Genomic DNA, 19,449 nt, shown 5'->3' with positions numbered 1-19,449 from the left:
TGACCTAGACCAGTGTTTCCAAACCTTTTTTTGTGTGTGTACCTCCACAGTCCCATCAGTCTCTGGTACCATTTCATTGATGTGAAAACATCAAAAAATGCATCCCTTTTGACTTGTACACAATATTATTTAACATTATCATTAATAGTATTAAAATGGTCATTATTACAATGATTCACTTTTGAAATAAAAAATCACCAAGCAGCTTTTTTTCTCCATTAATATGAGGTACCTGAGCTTGTTTGTGTTTTGAAAGTTCTGGGTAAACTATGAGAAACGAAAAAAAAAAAAAAGGATTTAATCCACTCCACATAGGACAAAGGTAATTTTCATTCTTGTACAGTGGAATTGAAATTCCATAGAACCAAGATTTTAATTTTAACTTTAAATGGCAACACTTTATTTTAGTCATTTTTCAAAACAGTTACTTAATTTTGTATGGTACAATATATTTATCAGATGTATTCCCATAGAAATAAAGGATTTCTTCAAGATTCACGAATTTGAGGCTTAATGAAATTAGTTGTTTGAATGAATGTTTTTTTTTTTCACTGAAAGAACATATGGATTAATATTTCATTTCTTTTCCCCAAAATGAGCTGCTGCTTCCAACATCCACATAGTAAGATTCACAGAATATATCTTATGCTGTATTTGAAAATGGATTTCTTTCCAAGTTTTATGAAAGGATAGATCTGTTGCTTTAATAGATCAACATCGCCCTCTAGTGTAGATATAAAGTAGCAGTAATCTTACATCATTTAGGAAGTACTCCTACTTTGTATAGAGAGCAGTTTCACTGCAAAGATTTGACTTAAGTGTGAGATGAATAAATATAAACTGAATATTTTCTCTTCTTGCTCAGAATATGCCCAGGCTGCACGATGGACTCCAACAACACTGAGTTGGGCCTGTACTCAGCATCCGACGCCCTGGGAGTGGGAATCTACCCGGAATCCACTCTGTGGCCACTGCTCCAGAACACAAGCCTCATCAACCTCAGTGCTGTTTTCAAGCTCAATGGAAGTAATGTTGAGGTTGAAGGTCAATCCTATGATCCTCTGGGCGGCCACTCACTCTGGCAGGTCATTCTCATCGTTATCTTTACAGGACTGCTGTCCCTTATTACTATTATCGGCAACATCTTGGTCATGGTGTCATTTAAAGTCAACCGGCAGCTTAAAACAGTTAACAATTACTTCCTACTGAGTTTAGCCGTTGCAGATCTCATCATTGGGGTCATCTCTATGAACTTGTACACTGCCTACATCATCATGGGCCAGTGGGCAATGGGAAACTGGGCGTGCGACCTCTGGCTAGCCATAGACTATGTAGCCAGCAATGCATCTGTCATGAATTTGCTGGTCATTAGCTTTGACCGCTATTTCTCCATTACGAGGCCTTTGACGTACCGTGCCAAACGTACCACCAGGCGGGCAGGAGTGATGATCGGCCTGGCATGGTTTGTGTCGCTCATACTTTGGGCACCTGCCATTTTGTTTTGGCAGTATTTTGTTGGAGAAAGGACCGTTCCACCGGATAAATGCTACATTCAGTTTCTCTCCGAGCCCATTATAACATTTTGCACCGCAATGGCGGCCTTCTACCTGCCGGTGACAATAATGAGTGTTCTGTATTGGCGAATATACAAAGAGACGGAGAACCGTTCTCGGGAACTTGCAGGATTACAAGGCTCGAACGCACGGTTTGTGGGTGTTGAACGACCGCGTTTCCACCTCCGCGCTACTGGGGGGAGCTCTAGAAGCTGCAGCAGCTTCGAACTGGGCCAACCTGGCCACAAACAAAGCTCCTTTCATGGTCTGAGCAGCCGATTCCACGGCTGGGGGTGGAAGTCGGGTGGCAGGGATAAAGGTGGCCCGCACCGGGAGGCGGATCAGAGCAGCAGTGACAGCTGGAACAACAACGACACTGGACTTTCAGCCGACCACTCGGGCTCATCTGACGAGGACGAGAGCGCGCCATCCACCACACGGGCAATCTTCTCTATTGTTCTCAATCTGCCTGGCATGAGGGCAGCTGTAAGCTCCCAGGTTACTTCTTGTGAGGATTTGGACACGGAGGAAGATCCATTACAGTCGCCTGAAGAGAAGGACGGCAGGGGTGGCAGCATCTCATGCTCCGTCACCAACGGCAACAAGCGTTTTGTCGCAAGTATGGGTAAAGTTCCGTCAATGTCCTCCATACAGCCTTCAATAGGTCCAAGCGCAGATGGTGGGAACACCACCATCAAATCTGCCTCAGCGCCCATAACTTTCAAAGAGGCAGCTCTAGCAAAGCGTTTCGCAGTTCGTGCAAGGACTCAAATCACCAAGCGGAAGCGAATGTCGCTAATAAAAGAAAAGAAAGCGGCACAAACTCTAAGCGCCATCCTTTTCGCCTTCATTATAACGTGGACACCTTATAACATCATGGTGCTAGTAAACACTTTCTGCAATGGTTGCATACCTGAGAACCTCTGGGCGTTAGGCTATTGGCTATGCTATGTTAACAGTACAGTAAATCCTATGTGCTATGCACTTTGCAACAAGACTTTTCGTACCACTTTTAAGATGATCCTGCTATGTCGCTGGGATCAGAAAAAAAGCAAGCCAAGCTTTCCACAAAGACAGGCTGTGAGGTTTCACAGAAGCATACCAACAGACTCAACATAGCAGCTCAGTGGTGAGGCTAAATTGCTAATGCTAAAATATAAGTTGCAATGGGAGATTCCTCAAGTATCTGTACTATATACTGAAGCGTTAATGTGTGAGTGTCAGTGTGGATGTGTAGTTCAGTCTCTTAGGATCCCTGGTCACTAAATTTTAACATTAAGGCACTGTGGTTTAGTGTACAAAGAGCTTCACACCTGAGCATGTGCAATTGCCATAAGTACTTCCTGTGACTTTTATACTTTATGCCTTTCAAACGGCAGTGCCAACTTTCAGGAGTTCAGCAGCAACGTATAGAAAAGTACATTTAAAATGGAAACTGTGTATCTTGAACCTCAGTTGTTCGGATCCGATACTCTCAGTTAATTGTTTGAATATTTTAGGGTTGAATATTAGATATCTCATTCTTGTCAATGAATAGAAACTAAAATGTGATTTTTTTTAATTTATTTTTTTAAATAAGGCAATGTATATCAAAGTATTTACAGTAAATAATAATAAGATATTTCTTTTTGTAAGTGAAATTTGCTGATTTCTGTGAAAGCGTCCCACACAGAGGTTCAGTATCTTTGCTGTCTTGGTAAGTGTAAGAGTTCTTCTGCAACATGTGAGCCACAGTTGAACACTTTGTAGGTTTTTCTCTCCTGTTGAGATTTTTGGTTATTCATAAACAGCACTTCCGTATAAGCTGCTCTTGTATAAAGCGTGGTTGTTTACATTTGTTTTGCTACAAGTATTTCAATAGCTATTATGTACGTTTTCAGTGCACATTGAATATGTTTGTATATGTTTGGAATGCCTTATGTTTGAACTTTGAGATTGTGCACTGATTATACTGGGCTAGCTGTGAAATCATTTATGAAACCTAAAGAATGTTTTTAACTCTGTTTAATCAACATTCAGATTTTGACAGTAGTGTGTTGGGATGTAATTCCATTTACAACCAAACTGTTTGCATCACCTTATTTTGGAGTGCCAGGTTTTAACATACTGTAACAAGCCAAATTGGTTAGCCACGGTAGCTGCATATTTGCTTAATAAAAAGCACACCAAATTTAGACCTATCAATCAAACATGCATGTTTTCTTCAACTATGGGCTCTGTTGGCCCTGTGGAGAAAATAAAATATTTTAAAACACACACAGATTATTTAATTTACCCACTAATGTCCAACCGTGGACTTACAGTACATGCATTTTCATGTTTCTAAAACATGTTTAATTAAAACACAATGTCATTTCCATCACATCACAACTGATGTGTTGTTTTTAATTACCATCTGCGATGGAAGTCACATTTTAAACATTTATGAAATAAAGGGTCTTCTCTTTTTCTTGCTGAGGGTAATTTCATAGCTTTTTATGTATCCTAAAAATACACAATTAAATAACATTCTTCACACTTTTTGTCAAAATTAATTGGAAAAAATGAAATAATCTTTGGAAATGACACAAATTTTACACTTACCATTCATTTCCTACCCTGGTGTTTTGCGGAATTACGAATAATTGCCTGATTTGTAACTTAGCTGTCATTTGTATTAGAGTAATGAAACTACCTTTTTGATATGTTTTTATGTTTTACATTGCAAAAAAGGCTGTAAGTTTTGTAAGGCCTTGTAAGATCAAAGTTAAAATTGAGCTTCTGTGCGGTGTTGTTTGTGACTGTGTTCGCGTTTTGTTCCAAATTGGCTGTGTACAGGTCAAAGTTTAATGATAGAGTTACTGTCAAATTTGTAATAACTGTTGAATGTTTCAAAAATACAGCCCAGTTTAAAATGCGTTTTTATCCTCAGATTGTTTCTCAAAATAAATGTAACATTTTAAAAATGCATCGTTGCTCTTAGTAAATACACAACATGTTTGTGGAAACTTGTTTGTTGGTTTGTTTTTTTAAGCCATAAAGACCTAACACTGTCTGTTTATGAAAGAAGATGCACCAATTGCTACTGGCGGCATGTAATAGGAAAAGAAGCCATGTGATGACAGTACTCATGTGATCTAGGAAGAGGAGCAGCACAGCCAATGTCACAAACACTTACTTGATCCCTCAATTTACTGGAGACTCCATCGAGGCAAGTATGCATTTTCTTTTGGTACTTCTCTTTTTATGCTTTTCTGTCTTGTTAGATTAATTCACAGCAACAGGTTTCCGGTTCATTCTTGATATTGGGTTAGATCATTTCAGATTAGCACTGAATTTCTAGACTAATTGTACAGCAGTAAAACTGAGCTCGTACACTGACTGATGTGAGGAATTAATCTGAGAGAGATGTATCAGTATGTAATACGGCTTATCAATAGGTTCATGCCTTATTGATGAAAAGGTTCCATTTTTAGTAAAGATTGTATATATATATATATATATATATATGGTAACACTTTACAATAAGGTTCCTTTATTAAACATTAGTAAATGTATTAACTAACATGAACTAACAATGAGCAATACATTTACTACTGTTTTTGTTAATCTTTGTTAATGTTAGTTAATGAAAATAAAGCTGTTCATTGTTTGTTCATGTTAGTTCACAGTGCATTACCTAATGTTAACAAGATTTTAATAAAGTATTAGTAAATGTTAAAATTAACTTTAACAAAGATGAACAAATGCTGTATAAGTGCAGTTCATTATTAGTTAATGTTAACTAATGTAGTTAACTAATGAACCTTATTGTAAAGTGTTACCATATATATTAGTAAAGTTGTAATACTTGACTATGATCTCTAAAATTTTGTTCAGTACTTTTTTTATTTGAAAATGTCACATTTTCTCCAGGCACAGATACAAGCTATTTTCTAGATTAAAATGAATGTTGTATAAATCTGTTGATAGCTAACAGGAAAGTGTCTGATACTACAAGGCTGGAGGACAACACTGATTTCAGGCCTGCTGGCCACAGTCGTACATCAGTTTATGAGATCAGCCTGTAAGCTCACATGACGCTGCTCTGGCGCACTCACACACACACAGATGAAATTCCTGTGCTATTTTCAGACATTCAGTGTACAGATTTACATGGACTATATAGAAAAAAAGAAATACAAAAAAAAAATCATAATTATTATTATTATTACACAAGTGAAATGCTTAATGAATGAGGTTTTGAGATTTTGAAAACTTTTTCAACTTTTTGTAATGATTTTGTTTATGTAAAGCAACGATTTACCAGTATAATAGGAGTTACTGTGTGCTGAGTTATCAGTACTTTGTGCTTTTTTAAAGAAATAGTTGACTTCAAAATGAAAATTTTGTCATCATTTACTCACCCTCAAGTTGTTTCAAACCTGTAGGAATTTCTTTTTTCTGCTGAACACAAAGGACGATCTTTTGAAGAATGTCGGTAACCAGACAGTTAATTCCAGTAAAACCAGACAGAGTCCCATTGACTTCCATAGTAGGAAAGTGACACAAATAGTTGACTTCAAAATGAAAATTTTGTCATCATTTACTCACCCTCAAGTTGTTTCAAACCTGTAGGAATTTCTTTTTTCTGCTGAACACAAAGGACGATATTTTGAAGAATGTCGGTAACCAGACAGTTAATTCCAGTAAAACCAGACAGAGTCCCATTGACTTCCATAGTAGGAAAAAAAATACTATGGAAGTTAATAAAGGTACATCAACTGTTTGGTTACCGACATTCTTCTGTAAGACTGGAAAAACTGGAAGAGAGGGCAACTCTCTGAGAGAACAAAGGAAATTAACATTTGAACTCACTCTTGTGCACCATTCGAGACGCAAGTCTCACCTCAGAATCATCCTAATCTACATCTCTTTCCCTCTTCCCCCATTCCTTCTCTCTCATGCTGAGATCACCAAAATTCACCCAAGAATCTATATGGTTTAATGTGAATAATTTTCATACAGTATTACACATGTTTGGTATCATTTGAAATGTCTCAGTGCGACTGGTACAAAGGTCTCATTCCCAAAGAAGTAAACCAGAAGGTAATAAGGTATTTAAGAGTTTAGAGATAACTCACACACAGAAGAGGGTGTGTCTTCCAGGCAAATGGCCTCCTGCTCTTAAAGGTGTAAAGTCAATGCAAATTCCCATTGTTAGCAAATGTTTCCATGTAAATCAACTCTGTCCCCAGTAAGTCTGGGATGGTGATTAATGCAAATTCCCACTGTGAACCCATGTTTACATTTGAAAAGAGGTTTCTGCCTTGGTCTAAGTATTTAGGGAGATGCAGAAGAAGGCTTGTGGCGATTTGTAGCTCAAATTAACCTGTGATGCTGAGTGTGGCCGAGACTCTCAGCATCATGTATTTTCTGATGTCAGGTTCGCATCTCTTCTCTTTATTCCAAAGCATCTGATGTTTTGTGTTTATTTTCTTTGAACTGATTATGAAATTGGCATGATACATTTACCTGACATAATAAATTGTTACATTTGATTTTATTCCGACTGACTGGCATCAATTCAAGTGTACTTGGGAAACCACGGCATGGCCAATCCAAAGCTATTATAAGAGAAGTAATGTTGGTCAGCTTATATCTATAATAGTGGCCATACCTCTACTGAAGTAAATGTTTCAGTTAAATTCAAGTGTATGCAATTCCATGGGGGCTAGTGATCAAAACTGATGAGCTTGTGTACGTGAGACCTGCGTTAAACAGAAGGCGTGAGGACCTCTGAGCGACATAGTTTCCTAATCTGGAAGGGGTAAAATATACTTAAAAAGAATAATCAAACGTTCGCTCACTTTTAATGATGCTCAGATATCATTAAACCCTTTTTCATTTATGGAGTCAGATGAAATAACGAGGTAATACATATGAGAAAATGTATTTCATTTAATCTTGTTGTGTTGCATAAAAGGAAAGACAGTAACGCGCAAAAACATTCACCCGTATTATTGGAGACCACCATTTGGACAGATAAACGGGCTTACACTTCAAAATATCTTCTTTTATGTTCAGCAGAAGAAACTTGATGACAGAATTTTCATTTTGAAGTGAACTAATCCTTTAATTTGCTTTTCTAATGCAAAACAAACACAAACTTCTTACTTTCCATAAAAAGTAACAATGTTGTACAGTTACTTTTTAAGGTGATATACAATAATATAACGTTCTACATTTAAAAGTAAATCCTAAATTCTGCTCTTTACAATAGAAACTGTCTTTTTTTTTTTTTTTTTTTTTTGCTCAGTTTTAATCTATTTGTTTCCTCCTCCCAGGTCAAAATAGCAAGAAACAATGCAAAACATTCAGACGATAGAGATGCAGCTACCTGTCCTGCGCGAGAGTTTCCACTCCTCTCCCTTCAGAGAGAGAGTGAAAGAACGGAGGAAGAGCAGCCTGACAAATCTTATCAGAAGACAACAGCAACAGTTATTACGCCAGCAACAACAATCAGAATTGCATCAGAAGCAGCAGCTGTCCCCAACCTCACAGCACCACACTGGACATGCTCAGTTGGTCCGCTCCTCCAGTAGCCCGGCAGAACAAATAGATGAGCAAGAGAAAGTGAAAGAGATTGGGAGGCAGGGGGAGCTGTCTCTCAGACAGTCCTCAGCTATAGCGTCACAGCCAGCATCATCACGGCAGCTGCTCTCGGCGGTGAAGAGAGAGAGAGAGGGATTAGGAAAGGAGGGGGAGAAAGTGCAAGGGAGCGCGGAGAGGGATATAGGAGAGAAGAGAGAGCAGCAGAGAGAACGAGAAAGTCAGTCTGAGCACACACATTCCCAGCATGGCCTGATTGCTAAAGGTGTTCGCCTTCTGAGGAACATGGGAAACCAGGAGGCCAAGCAAAAGAAGCCTACCATCACAACTGGAGTGGAAGGTGCTGGGAATTGGGTGAGCACTGATGACCGAGACCATGAGCATCTCAAGAAGATTAAGAAAAGTAAATTACCGAGCGACTCGGGCAAGAAGAAATCCAAATCGGAGGGCTCCAAAAGTTCTGTATTTTCCAGCATCCGTATCCGCAAGGGCCTATCCCGGAAAGTGTTGTCCAAAGAGGATGTACTGGATGGTGGGATTAGGATTAAGAGCGTGGATGCCAACGACAGCAGCAATGGTGGAATATCAGGTGATGAGCTGGAGGGTCTCACTCCAGACAGTAAGCAACTCGTATCAGAAAGCAGGCAGTCGAGCCTGGACATGACTGAAGATGATGTTAAGAGAGAGACTGAGGGATCGGGGTCAGATACAGACCTCTACAGCTACCACTCAGCCACAGAGGCTCAGGATCTGCTGTTGGATATTCAGAGGACCATCAGACAACAGCAGCAAATGGAGGGAGTTGCTGAGGGGCAAAACTGTAGCGATGCGGTCAGGGAAGGACAAGTAGAGTCTGAAGGCCAAGTCACTCCGTGTCTTACTAGTAGTAGCTTTGCTTGTATGGGTGAACCAGAGAAGGTAGGAGGAGTATCTGCTTCTGACAGCAAAGAACAAGATCTTAAATGCAGTAGGGAAACAGTAGGAGGAGTGATTATGATATTAAAGGTTGAGCAAGGTGGCGAAGTGACTGATATTGCAAATAAAGCTGTACACTTGACCAATTTGGCCAATGACTATAGCATTCAGGATACTTTTACTGAGACAAGTAGTGTCCAGGATATCTTAGCTGTTACCAGATCAACCAGTAACAACAGTATTCAGAATACTACAGAAACATCCACCTCCTACGAGAGCGCTGAGGAGATCTTGGAGAGTTCATCTTTATCATCTCCTCTTGAAGAGTGCCATTATGGCAACAATAGCCTGACCCAAAGCCTAGAAGTTGGTCTCAATGCAAATAATCAGACCAGCTCAACATCCAAAATCAGCCGGGTCATTTTCATACCACAGAAGAGCATTAGTAGTGTAGAGCTGAACGTAGAGGGTGATGGTGGTGTAGAGGAGGTAGAGCGAGGGTGTTCCAACCAACAAAGAAGGAAAAGCAGTGCCGCGGCTATCACACAGTGGGCATCCGAGAACTTTTTAGGCTCGCGGTCACGACCACGTAGAACTTCCAGTGCAAACCTCGGGGTTAAACCTTATCCCACGATACACACTTCTTACGTTAAAACAACCACCAGACAGCTCACTTCACCCATAATATCTCCTTCCCCAAGCCCTATGTGTCCTCGCAGGGTTGTCTCAGAGTTAGGCTCAGGTCAAGGGTCATCCAGAGCAGGGAGCTGGAGAGCACGGAGACAGCGGTCCTGTAGCATTGCCGGTCCAGTGGGTTGCCATGATGAATGGTGTGAATCCATACATGTTCAATCAGAGCTTATTGAGAGTGGCCTCCAGACCGTCAGTTCGAGGTACACACCCTCCGCCTTTCCAGATGTGTTTTCAGGTGAGTCGGTGTGTGTTATGAGTTCACACTCATAGTCAAAGAGACCTGATTTTAATTTTAGAATACATTACATGAAACTTGCCCAGAATTTGCTCCGAGACTGCCCATCATACACTTCACAATTGTTTGTAAAAATGGTCAACTCTAACAGAGTCGACTGTTTTCACAGACAATCATATATTGTATGATATGCACTGACTCCTGATACTTTAGACTCTGATTTTATCTAGAGGACATCAAACATGCTTGATGTTTTAAGCTGACTTTCAAACATTCATTTTTCACACATCTCCTAGAAATCAGGAGCATGTTTCTGTATAAGTTTGTTGTGTACGGAACGACTTAAAAGCCAGGTAGGGTGTGAATAGTGCATGATGCCCAGTTCTTCTAAAATCATTTACAAAGTTCCCATGTGTTTTAAAATCTGTTCAGTGTTTCATGTACATTTATTGTACATTACATTTAATGTACAATGTTTAAATGTAGTGTGTTTCAGCCCTTAGTCAGATGCTGTTTAAACTGTGATTTTTGTCAAGTGAGATCCATGTTCCTTGATCAATATCCTTATTGGTCCTGGAACAGCATTCATATCAACCAGTCCTATTTTATGGTTAGATTTAGGGCTGGGTTTGGGTCTTGAATTCATATGAACATTATAATTATCCTCTGATTTTAGGTGTAGGGTTAGGGTCATGGTTAGAGAAAGGATTTGTACTATGTTTGTTTGACAGGAATGCTGTGCCCAGACCCCCCAAAAAAGATGTTGGAATATATTTTCACAACACATAGGAGGTAAAAATGTTGTCACAGACATTTGTGTTTTCATATCAGTAATTCTCTGAACTATTAATGTGTATAATTCCATGTCATAGGAGAAGACAATATAACAGTTAGTTGCCTGGGCATGATATAAATCTCTTTTTCTTTTTCTGTACTTTATTCTGGTTCATTCCCCTCAATGCTCAGTGAGCAGTCAAAAAACATAAAACATGGCTCTTAAATATGTATGCTACACACACACAATCCCACAGAAACACACACAGACACACATTAGCTGCTGGCTAGGAAAGCTCTGGCTTCTGCCTCATTGAGTCAGAGTGCCACAGGAAGTTACTCAAATACACACTTGTACAAAAGCACACACACACACTGTTTTTAAGTGGTTTAGGCATGCTCTTGACAAACTATTCATGAAGGTTACACCAGGACATATCAGATACAAAGGAACAGAAAAAGATTTTTTTTTAAAGGTGAGATATGAACACTTCAAAGGGGGCATTTTTCATTTTTTCACCTGTTAACTTCCTGTCTAGATACAAAGCTAGCATCCATATCTGAATGTGTTTACAAAGCCTTGAAGATATTGAAGCATCAAATGCTAACTGTGCCAAAGGCTACGTCTTTGAAACTCAAAAGCACAATTGTGCACAATAAAGCATTGTGCACAATCTGAATATTATGCTGAACCTGCTGTTTACAAGAGTAAATATAATGTTTCATAATCTGATTTGAACATTTTTATTCTCATTAAAATGTTGACATATTCATTAAATGCTACAGTATACATAAATTCATTTTTAAACAGACTCGTATATTTATTTTCATAACGATAGTCTTGCATGCTTTTTTTATATAGTGCGCTTAACACTTGCTGCTGACTGCCTCAAACAAAACTTGAAGATTTTAACCTACTTAAAATCATTTGCTTGATCAAATTTTAGTTATTCTTTTAAAGCATTATCAGGCTGCTAACTTTGTTTATAGATGAGACAGCCGAGCCATGACATCAGAGTTTAATTCATCTACAATCTTTTTTTATTTGCTCAATAGACGATACATGATGATTATCTAACAAGAACCACCCCCCAACACACACGCACCTTTTTTTTGTTTTTTTGTGCTGCTTATTGATGTTGCACAAAATCAGCCTCTCTACCAGGGTGTGATATGAGACTACAGGATGAGCTATTGAGTTTGTGTCCACCTGATACAGTATATTAGAGAGAGGAAGTTCACGTGTAGGGAGTTGGAGCTTGGAGTGGATAAATATTCCTTTTAGGAACATGCACACACACAAACACATGCTTCAGTTCACCAAATAAAATGGCACAATTTCTGCTTTATTTGTTTGTCTGACTTAAAGCGTCAGTCCCCAAACACTCTAGTCAGGGTCAGTGGGAAAAAAAAAATTGATTCAATGAGCAGTCTATAACAGAAGAACTTAAAGGTGCACTAAGCGATGTTGGGTGACGTCACTTCTTGTTGACGTTCGAAGTATTGTCAAACAAAACGGAGACTAGCTCGACCCTCCCTCCTCCTCATCCCGGTCCCTCCCCCTCCCTTCCGTGCTTTTCCTATGTAAAATTCGAGGACTTTGCGCGTTCCTTCTCCTTTTCCCTCTTCTTTGCTATTTGTTCATCGGAACGTTGTCTCTTTGGTCGTGTGTCGGCCATATCAAAATTCAAGAGAATATAATTCTTTTTTTTTTTTTTTTTTTTTTTTTTTTTGGCCCGCCACCACTCCCCCTCTTCGGAGGACAACTTTATTGTTTAATAAAGCAAATTATATACACAATATATTACAATACTGATGACAGATTTATATACAGTGCGTGACCATTCAACCAATTTAGTAAGACCCTCGGTACATGAGGGGGGGGGGGGAATTATAACACCACGAACAGAGTGTAACACATAACATATAAGACATGACAAGGTGATAGACAGACAACAGAGGGACAAGACAGTTGACAAACACAAAAACGTATTATTATTGATTAAGTAGAATGATCTTAAGCAAATTTTATTTGTTAATCTAAGATTTATATTAGTTGGTCATGGCTAGGGTGTTTGAGGGGGAAAAGGGTTTGGAAACATGTTATGCGTAAGTGTATGCCTATGTGTATGTATGAAGTGATGGCTGCAAAAACAAAAGTTGGTAATGTACACGGCTTGTAGTTATGTTTGTGTGGTATTAAGAAATGTCAAAAATGGTGACCAGGTGTCTTCAAAGGCTGATGTTTGCTTCCTTCTGTATGCATTGTGTTTTTCCATTGAAATGTATTCTGAGATTAAATTTGTCCAGTGTTTGATGTGGCAAGATTTTTTTGATTTCCAGTTTTGGAGAACTACTACTAGAGAATATAATTCTAACGTTAGTCGTTGTCGTTGTCTAGGACATCTCTCCTCTAGCTAACTTCCCTCTTCATGCTTCTCTTTCCTCCACTCCCCACACCCCCTTCATGTGTATGCGCACTAACCCCCAACCCCCACCCCCAAATCATTCTTGTTGGTTATTGGCTGGAACACTGTTTGTTATGTTTCGTGGTCCAGGTTGGGCCAGTTTGTTTTTGTTGCTGTTTGTGGAGCCTGGGCTGTCTACAGAGATCGCATTTGTTCAGGGGACAGGCAGCTAGCGGATAGTGAGGAGATGTTTGCTGTATGTGACAAAAATGTTTGACATGTGACATCGCTTAGAGCACCTTTAACAGTTACACACAAATGCAGTATTTTCACCTTCTATTACTTTCAAAATGAATCTTCTCTATTTCACTCTCTTACAGGTCATTCTCTGTTGGAGAGGTGTTTGGTACAGTGGGGTTGTTCTGAAGATGACACACAGGATGCTGAGAGATTCTGTTCCCGTATTCTGGCTTTGGGGATTCTACAGCCCTTTAGTGACTGCATCAGGGAACCGCCGACAGGAAGTGATGTCACAGATAAGCCCAATTTCAATGTATGGCCATCCAATTCTTTTCTCTTGCTTTATAAGGACATTCTTCCACATTTTATCATGCAAATTTCACAAAAACATCCTTATTATTGTTTTTTATTAAAGCATCTGAGATGTATTCTGCCATGTATTATTTGCCTGCAATGACATCAGTCGTGGGATCTCTATACATACATTAATATTAATTAATATTTCCTTAATATTTCTATTATGAAACATAAACCACATTTAAATGCAGGTTTTCAAGCGGTGAAATGACTTAAATGCATGTGTAGAAAGTGGTGGAGAGTCTTGTGCATTTTTCTTGCTGCCAGTAGTGCAAGTGAGGACTGATATGAATTCACACAGGTCCATTTGACCCACTTGAAGTGATATTTAATGTATAATTTATTCCAAATCACCTTTTTTCACAGTGTACCAGGCCAATGTGTCTTTTCAGGCCAATGTGTTGTCCACATGTTCATGTTGACTTGTTATGAAAAATTATGTTACATTGGTTTAAGTTTAGGGTTAAAAAATAAATTAGAACATTTTGATTATGCCATATTTAAATGAAAGGGATAGTTCACCCAAAAATGAAAATTCTGTCATCATTTACTCACCCTTATGTAGTTCCAAACCTGTATGAGTTTCTTTACTAATTAACTAAAAGAAAGATATTTTGAAGAATGTTGGTAACATGTTGACTTAGTAGGAAAAAAAAAATACTATAGAAGTCAATGGCTACTGTCAACTGTCTGGTTACCAATATTCTGTAAAATATCATATTTTGTGTTCAGCAGAAGAAAGAAATTCATACATGATGGGTGAGTAAATGATGACACAATTTAAATTTTTGGGTGAACTACCCTGATTTTAATGATGATTTTGACTAAATAATATTAACACAATGTTCTAAACAGAATCCATACATCGTTCAGCACAGGTTTTGTCTGTGAGCTCAGTACTGAATTGCATTAGTAAGAAGCAGAAAAGCTGTTGATGAGTGTTACTAAAAATGTGCCAGATTTCACACATCTTATATCACTTCGTTGAACAACCCACAGAGTTGATTCTGCCTGAACAGATGTGAGATGAGTAGGGTAACTTAGTGCCATTGTTTGAGACAGAGGAAGAAAGGCTCATTTTGTACTTATTATCTTATGCATGAGAAAAGAGTGTGATTTTTATTTTATTTTTATTTTTATTTTTTTAATCCTGCTACGTTACACAAGGCATGTTGAGATTCTCAGTTGAATGCTGTAATACAGTACTGTATGTGAGAGTAATGTGCTAGAACATTGCAGCAATGTTGTCATGTTTCTTTGCTCGGCCACCCCATGTGACCTGAATAGAACGAATCTCTCTCTTTACTCTTTTGCTCCGCCAGTCAAAGCAGATTTGTGTCTGAACAGATGAACATTTAACACCGCTTCTCCGACTTGCCCTTCCCCCTTTCTATTTCACCAGACACATATAAACACCTCCTAACCCGCTTTAGCAGTATGAACACATATTCACGTTGTGAGTGTATATTTATAGATGTGTACGACACTCTTTCACAAATATGCGTAAAAATGTGCATCCGGTGCTTTTGCACACTTAAATAGACACATCTGCATGCATAAGCCATCTGACCAGGTTACATAAGATGGGTCACATGCCCTCTGTTGCTGCTCTATCTTTGTATTCATCTCTCTATATAGCAAACATATTCATTATCCATTTATCATCTATCCAGCTGCCTATTTGTGTATTTTTATACCTACTGTATATTCCTCAATATTTTGCTTTCACCTATCTAAATGCAGTGAATCTCTTTAGTTACAGTAAGTTTTTGAGCAATATCATAGGTTTCAGTGTTTGACTCAAGCTATTCAGCCTACTCAGGCTGGCAGCCAAATAAACCTTAATGTTTCTTAAGGGCAGTGGAAATTAGACCTTTTCATTTTATTGTGTAAATGAGAATGTAAATAAGGAGGTTCTGTATTAATAATCATCTACTAATGAAACATTCAATTCTCATTATGCATCATTCGCCAAATTTGAATTAAGTAAAAATATATTTATGTTCCAAATTATCGTTCAAAAGACTCTTAAAACACTTAAACACACTCCCCTGGTAATTAATTTAACCACCACTTTTTATTGTATTATACTTATCCCAGAGCAATGTTATTTCTCTGAATCTGTTCAGACAAGTGTTTCTCTTGACCCTTGTCCAATCGGCAGTCATCGTGTTTTAAATTCTCCCTTTCCATGTAATGGAACCCATTTCAATATTTTCTGTTCTGTTTCGTTCTGGCCTGTTGTACACCTTTCCAATATGGTGAGATACTGTACAGACACTCGATCCGAGTGGATCGCAGTTGAACTCCAGCTGAAACTGACCTGTTTAGAGCTGGTTCTTGATCTGAGAAGTAGACAACTGAAAATCTGTGCACTATTTGCATGATGTTCCAAATTCATATGCCTTTATTTCTTCTGTGGAACACAAAAACTGAATGTTTGCAAAATGTTCATGCTGTTTTCTATAATATGATGAAAGCTGATGGTGACCATAGGCTGTCAAGCTTAAAAAAGGACAAAACAGCACAATAAAAGCATGATTAAAATAGGCTATAAAACTTGTGCACTTTATTTCATGTCTTTTGAAACCATACAGTAGCTTTGTGTGAGGAACAGTCTGAAATCTAGGATTAATTTAAATCTTGTGTTTCATTGCATGAAAAAAAAAAAAAAAAAAAACTGCTTGGACATTTAGACAGGTTTCAAAAGACATCAGTTTTGAGTAAATTACAGAATCTTCCTTTTTGGGTGAACTGTCCCTTTAACACACACTGCTGCACAGTGACTGAAATAACCTAACAATAACCCTGTTGTGCTGGTAGATGGCAGAGCATGACTTAATACTGTGATTTCACTTGCTGTGATTTCAAAAGGACAGCATTAATGCCACTATTCACTTGAATGACTGTCTGACTGTTGTATATACTGTAGCCTAGACAGATTTCATCAACAAATTCACAGGTATGATGTAATAGATGCATGTTTCTATAGCCAACAGCCATTTCTGTCAGGACCACTATCGTCAAATATGATTGACAGTTAGCATACAGTTTGGATTGGCGGTATGGTTCTGTTCTGGGCAAGAACTCCCTGCGCATACATGCAGTCTAGCATGGATAAGATCAGGGAGAGCAGCAATAACCCCCCTTAAGGTAAACAGAACAGAACCAACATGAATGGATTGCAGATATCATTAATTAATTTTAATGTACAACATAATTAGAGAATTTTAGTCTGATTCAATGGGAATCAGAATGCCAAATCCTGACTGACGAGAGGAGGAGCTGGGGATGGAGGAGGGTAATTTGCTCCTGAGAAACACGATAGCTGCTGATAATACTGAAGAAGCTTATATATGTACACAGTGATAGGTGTCGTATTCCTGTAGGTAGACGTGGATCAGCTGAGGGTCAGCTGATGCGAGCTTGACTAACGTGACCTGCCAGAACTGACGCTAAGCTTGATGTTTGTGTATCAGGTAGTGTTGTAGTATTCCAGACCGGTCTTGGACTTGTCCCAGTCAAGACCACAACTGCAGAGATATCACTAAATTTCTGGTGCATTATCTGATTTATTTGTTAACTTCATAATTAATGCTCCTGGAAGTAAAACTTCTTGTTTAAAACGCAATCAATAACTTATTTCTAATTTGATTTCTTTTGTTTGTGTCAAAGATTTCACCAAAATTAATGCAAATGCCCCAAAAAATTCAAGATATGATTGCAAAAAAGTAATTGTATGAGATCTTGTTTTTTATATTATAACATATGCTATAATTAAGAAATATCACAAGAGCAAGTGAGTGGTTTTCTCGAATATGAGCTTGATTGCAAATGTGAAATTGATTTTATACAAATGTTCAATAACAAAGAAGTTAATATTAGGCTATTTATATTTTACTTTTTTTTTTCTCTTCAGCTATGAAAATAGTTCCAGACAAATCCATAGCAGAGCTGTTGTGCGTTTCTGAGCAGCATACAGCGGTGTTTCATTACTGAATGAATCCGCTTCTTTGAACGAATCGGTTGACTAAATTATTCTGTGACTCGCTCATTAAGTGATTTGCTGCCATCTACTGCCTGTTTTAGTTTCATATTTAAAAGTATCATTTTATTTTTTCATCATATTTGTATATTCAAACATTTATTTTTTTAAACATTAATATTGACATTATTTATATCTATCTATCTATCTATCTATCTATCTATCTATCTATCTATCTATCTATCTATCTATCTATCTATCTATCTATCTATATCTATATATCTCTCTCTATCTCTCTATCTCTTATACCCAGCTTGTAAGGTTTACCTTTAAATGGTGTAATCATGCAGTGCAACTCTGCGGCACGTCTTGATCGAATGACATGTTCACTGCATGCTTGCGCAACCCCCCACTGATGTGAATGGACAGCCTTGAACAGCCTTTCAATTTGTATGTGTGACCATGCTGGCAGTGTCAGCCAGACAAATGCCATGTATTTTTTCTGCTCTGGTCAGTGGTGTTTTTTTTTTTTTCATTCAGTTTTCCAGCAGAGGTCGCCCTTCACACAGTACTGCCACATAATCATACCTTTTTCTTGCTGTCTAATCAGGAAAGCAGTCCCAGGAACAGAAGGCTATTTTTAGATTCCTGTATGCCGTTTAAAACATTTCTTGCCATAATCAGCTCTTTTAATGCCAGCTCTCTCATTCGTTTGCACACTTACAGAATGAGCAGCTGTATACCTGGGCTCCAGTGGGACAGAATGAGATCAGAACACCTGGGCGGCTCCAAACAATGTGGCCTCCGACCCCCACTTCTGTACAGGTGCGAGTGTGTCTTCCAATATGGTTTTGTATGCCCAAAATAAGGATTGTGCAGTCATTATTCCCATTATTATTAATGTATTTGATAAACACACATTAATATGTAATGTGTAATGATTACCATATTCAAATTCTAGGATATAATATTTTCGGTACAATACTTTGCTAAAATACTTCAAAGAAAGCCATGGTATTGCTATCTTACATCAAAAAATATATAGTTTACCATGGTACCATGTCCAAAGTTAATATCATGCTGCTACTCTTACATGGTATATATGGTACACAAAACACCACCCCAGTACTTTTTATAAGGGTAACAAAAAACTCCACGGTAATGCCATGCTTTTTGGACATTTTGGTGGTACTATGATGTTTTTGAACATGGTTCCATGGTAATACCATGTTTTTTGGACATGTAATATGATAAAATATATTTGTATTATTTGAAGTACCTTTGAGTATCATGTAAAATCATGTATTAATATGGTAATTATTCAGTGACATGATAAATATCAACGTACCTTGGTATTTAATTCCATTACTGTACCATAGTACATTTTTGCAAGAGTTATGTGTAATCAAACACGCTTTTGTCTATTGTCCATGTATGTTAATGTGTGCAAACTCTCAAATAGTTTTAAATATTTCCCCAATAGGTTTGACACCCTCATGTTACTCATAATGTATTTTACAACTCACTAGCCATACGTGTCTTTAACGTTGCTAGAGACCTTCTATAAACAGCATCCTAACAGCATCTTATCCTGATCTAAACATCTGTCCAGCAGGCGCAGTGCCTCCCTTTGCGTTTTAAGATCCACCATGTTTGATTTTTGAAATGATAAATGACCACTTGCATTCCAATGTTCAAAGCACACACACGCAACACCTT

General features: G+C 38.1%; 2 protein-coding genes across 4 annotated transcripts in view; both read left to right on the top strand.

Moving 5' to 3' along the window:
- chrm3a (cholinergic receptor, muscarinic 3a) overlaps positions 1-4,537 on the top strand; it is a 123,147-nt gene extending 118,610 nt beyond the window's left edge. For 2 of the 3 annotated variants that reach the window (XM_084096747.1, XM_084096746.1), the window contains one exon: positions 866-4,537. In XM_084096747.1, coding sequence (XP_083952873.1) covers positions 885-2,672 — 1,788 coding nt within the window. In that variant the 5' untranslated portion in view covers positions 866-884 and the 3' untranslated portion in view covers positions 2,673-4,537. The remainder of the gene's footprint in view (positions 1-865) is intronic. The other variant, XM_084096745.1, reaches the window with a different exon arrangement.
- A 3,340-nt stretch (positions 4,538-7,877) lies between these two features.
- fmn2a (formin 2a) overlaps positions 7,878-19,449 on the top strand; it is a gene marked incomplete at its 5' end in the record, with an annotated part of 36,601 nt that continues 25,029 nt past the window's right edge. The window contains 3 exons of the mRNA XM_084097358.1: positions 7,878-9,966; positions 13,529-13,701; positions 18,457-18,555. Coding sequence (XP_083953484.1) covers positions 7,878-9,966; positions 13,529-13,701; positions 18,457-18,555 — 2,361 coding nt within the window. The remainder of the gene's footprint in view (positions 9,967-13,528; positions 13,702-18,456; positions 18,556-19,449) is intronic.

Source organism: Abramis brama (genome assembly GCF_963993115.1).
Source record: "Abramis brama genome assembly, chromosome: 21".
In the NCBI taxonomy this organism is placed as follows: domain Eukaryota; kingdom Metazoa; phylum Chordata; class Actinopteri; order Cypriniformes; family Leuciscidae; genus Abramis; species Abramis brama.
The sequence above is the reverse complement of the archived record's forward strand: the minus strand, read 5'-3'. Positions and strand labels throughout refer to the sequence as shown.